The sequence below is a fragment of the Rhea americana genome, unplaced genomic scaffold (genome assembly GCF_003343005.1).
Source record: "Rhea americana isolate MKP2758 unplaced genomic scaffold, rheAme1 scaffold_72, whole genome shotgun sequence".
Lineage (NCBI taxonomy): Eukaryota > Metazoa > Chordata > Aves > Rheiformes > Rheidae > Rhea > Rhea americana.
In genome coordinates this window covers 3,420,033-3,421,863 of record NW_028186890.1, presented here as the reverse complement: position 1 = coordinate 3,421,863, position 1,831 = coordinate 3,420,033, and the positions used below count along the sequence as shown (strand labels likewise).

Below are 1,831 nucleotides of genomic sequence, written 5' to 3'. Positions count from 1 at the left end.
TTTTTTGACTGAAGAACTGTGGATGTAGTTTGCGTAATATCTTTATTACTGAAAACTTCAAGGTAAGCGAGCAATAGAAACCAGATGTGGGGTTGGGAGGAAGGCAGGGTAAGAGTAAGTGTAAGGGGTAGCAGGAGTTAAATGGGGGAGGAGGGRAATCAGGTTGAATGGCGGAGGGGGGTGACGGAAGGCGAATATTGATTTATTTTTAAGCCCCTTTYGGGCTGCAGCTGACCTTTCAAAATAATAAAATAAATAATTAAATAAAATAATAATAATAAAGTGGCTCTTTCCAGCCCTTATCCCTTTGCAAGTTCACCTCTGATAGCCCCAGAAGCAGGGCTAACTTTGTGTGCCTGGCGAGCCTGCTAAAACAACTCCCTGCTGCCCTCCTGCTTTAGATCCAGTTGTTTCATACCTGGAGAGGAGAGAACACTTCTTTTCTTTTTAGAGGTAAATAAATGTTGTTGATGATAAACGTGCGCCGAGACGCCAAGCAGAGCTTGCCTAGGGCTGTGTTGGGTGACTGCAGCACTGAAGTGCGAGAGGGCATAGAGAGCTCRCAGCAGCCCTGGGAGAGGCTCCCCGAAGAGCTGCCAGCCGTGCGGACGTCCGAAGCAGGGACCGGGTTAATGCTGAGGAGGGGGCTTAAAGGCATATTGCTGCGGGGGAAATCCATATTGCCTTTAAAAGAGAACTTAATAGAGGAGGGGGCTATGGAGTCTGGGGTCTCTGCAGCTGCGCTGCGAAGTGAACGGCGAAGAGGGCCAGAACGAATCGGGTGTGTCATAACCATTAAATTGTTCCTTGTGCTTCCGCCCTGCACAGTTCTCCACATTCATTCCCTAGTTACATTAATGTCATATGTTTGATTTTCTATTTTTTAATCACAAAAAAGTTTTAGTTTTTTTTTCTAAATGTAAAAGATATGACCTCCACTTCCCTCTGCTTCCACACATCCCGGTACACGTACACACACACACACACACACACCCCTTCCTGGGCCCCCTCCCCTCCACTGTCATCATCTACATATTAATTGGGGGAGAGGTCTCTTTTTTTCCCTATGTGTGTGGGGGGGAAAGTACTGAGAAGAGCCTCTTCAGACTCTAGATAGTTTGGAGGGAGAGACGGAGAGTAAGTGAGTGTGTGTGAGAGAGAGCGGGAGAGGGAGGGAAAGAAAAAGACCCCTTTTACTGTGCGAGATCTTAAGGGGGTTTGGAGATCTGGTCAGCTTTCAAGAACATCTGAATCCTCTTAGAGCTCCCTGGCCCAGCTGTGAGTGTGTGTATGTGAGAGGGAGAGAGAAAGAGAGGTTCCTGGTGCCCCTCCAAGCGCATTAAGGACACTCGGGCCTTTTAATTTTAGGAATGAATGCTGATACTTGTGTTTCTTATTGTGATCCGGCTGCCATGGATTCCTACTACAACGCAGCCTCCCAGGGCACAGAAGGCTCCTCGCCTTTTAGGGCATTTCAAGCAAGTGACAAGTTCAGCCCTACTTTCCTGGCCAGCAAAGGACAAGGCTTTGGTGACAGCAGCGCTAAGTGCCGGAGCCGCTACAGCCAGCAGGAATGTCAGTCRCTGGACGGCAGCGTGCAGGCGCCCAGCTCCGCCGGGGCTCCAGCCTCCTTTAGCAAATACCCACCGCAGCAGCAGCAGCACCTCTACATGCAGCGAGGCCCCTGCAAAACCCCCCCGGAGAGCAACCTCAAGCTGCAGGAGAGCAGCGGCCACAACGGCGCCCTGCAGGTCCCCTGTTACGGTGAGTGCCCGGCGTGCGGCTCTGGCCGCCCGAGGCGCGGGGCTCGGCGCAGAGCCGCGGGCGCGGA

General features: G+C 51.4%; 1 protein-coding gene across 2 annotated transcripts in view; it reads left to right on the top strand.

Moving 5' to 3' along the window:
• The window catches only part of ALX4 (ALX homeobox 4), a 69,430-nt gene that overhangs the window by 21,024 nt on the left and 46,575 nt on the right, over positions 1–1,831 (top strand). Inside the window, exons 1-2 of one of the 2 annotated variants that reach the window (XM_085321863.1) lie at positions 44–62; positions 1,369–1,764. The exons of the other annotated variant lie outside the window; for it this stretch is intronic. Coding sequence (XP_085177989.1) covers positions 1,371–1,764 — 394 coding nt within the window. The 5' untranslated portion in view covers positions 44–62; positions 1,369–1,370. Of the gene's footprint in view, positions 1–43; positions 63–1,368; positions 1,765–1,831 lie in introns of those variants that run through there. 2 annotated transcript variants of the gene reach the window in all.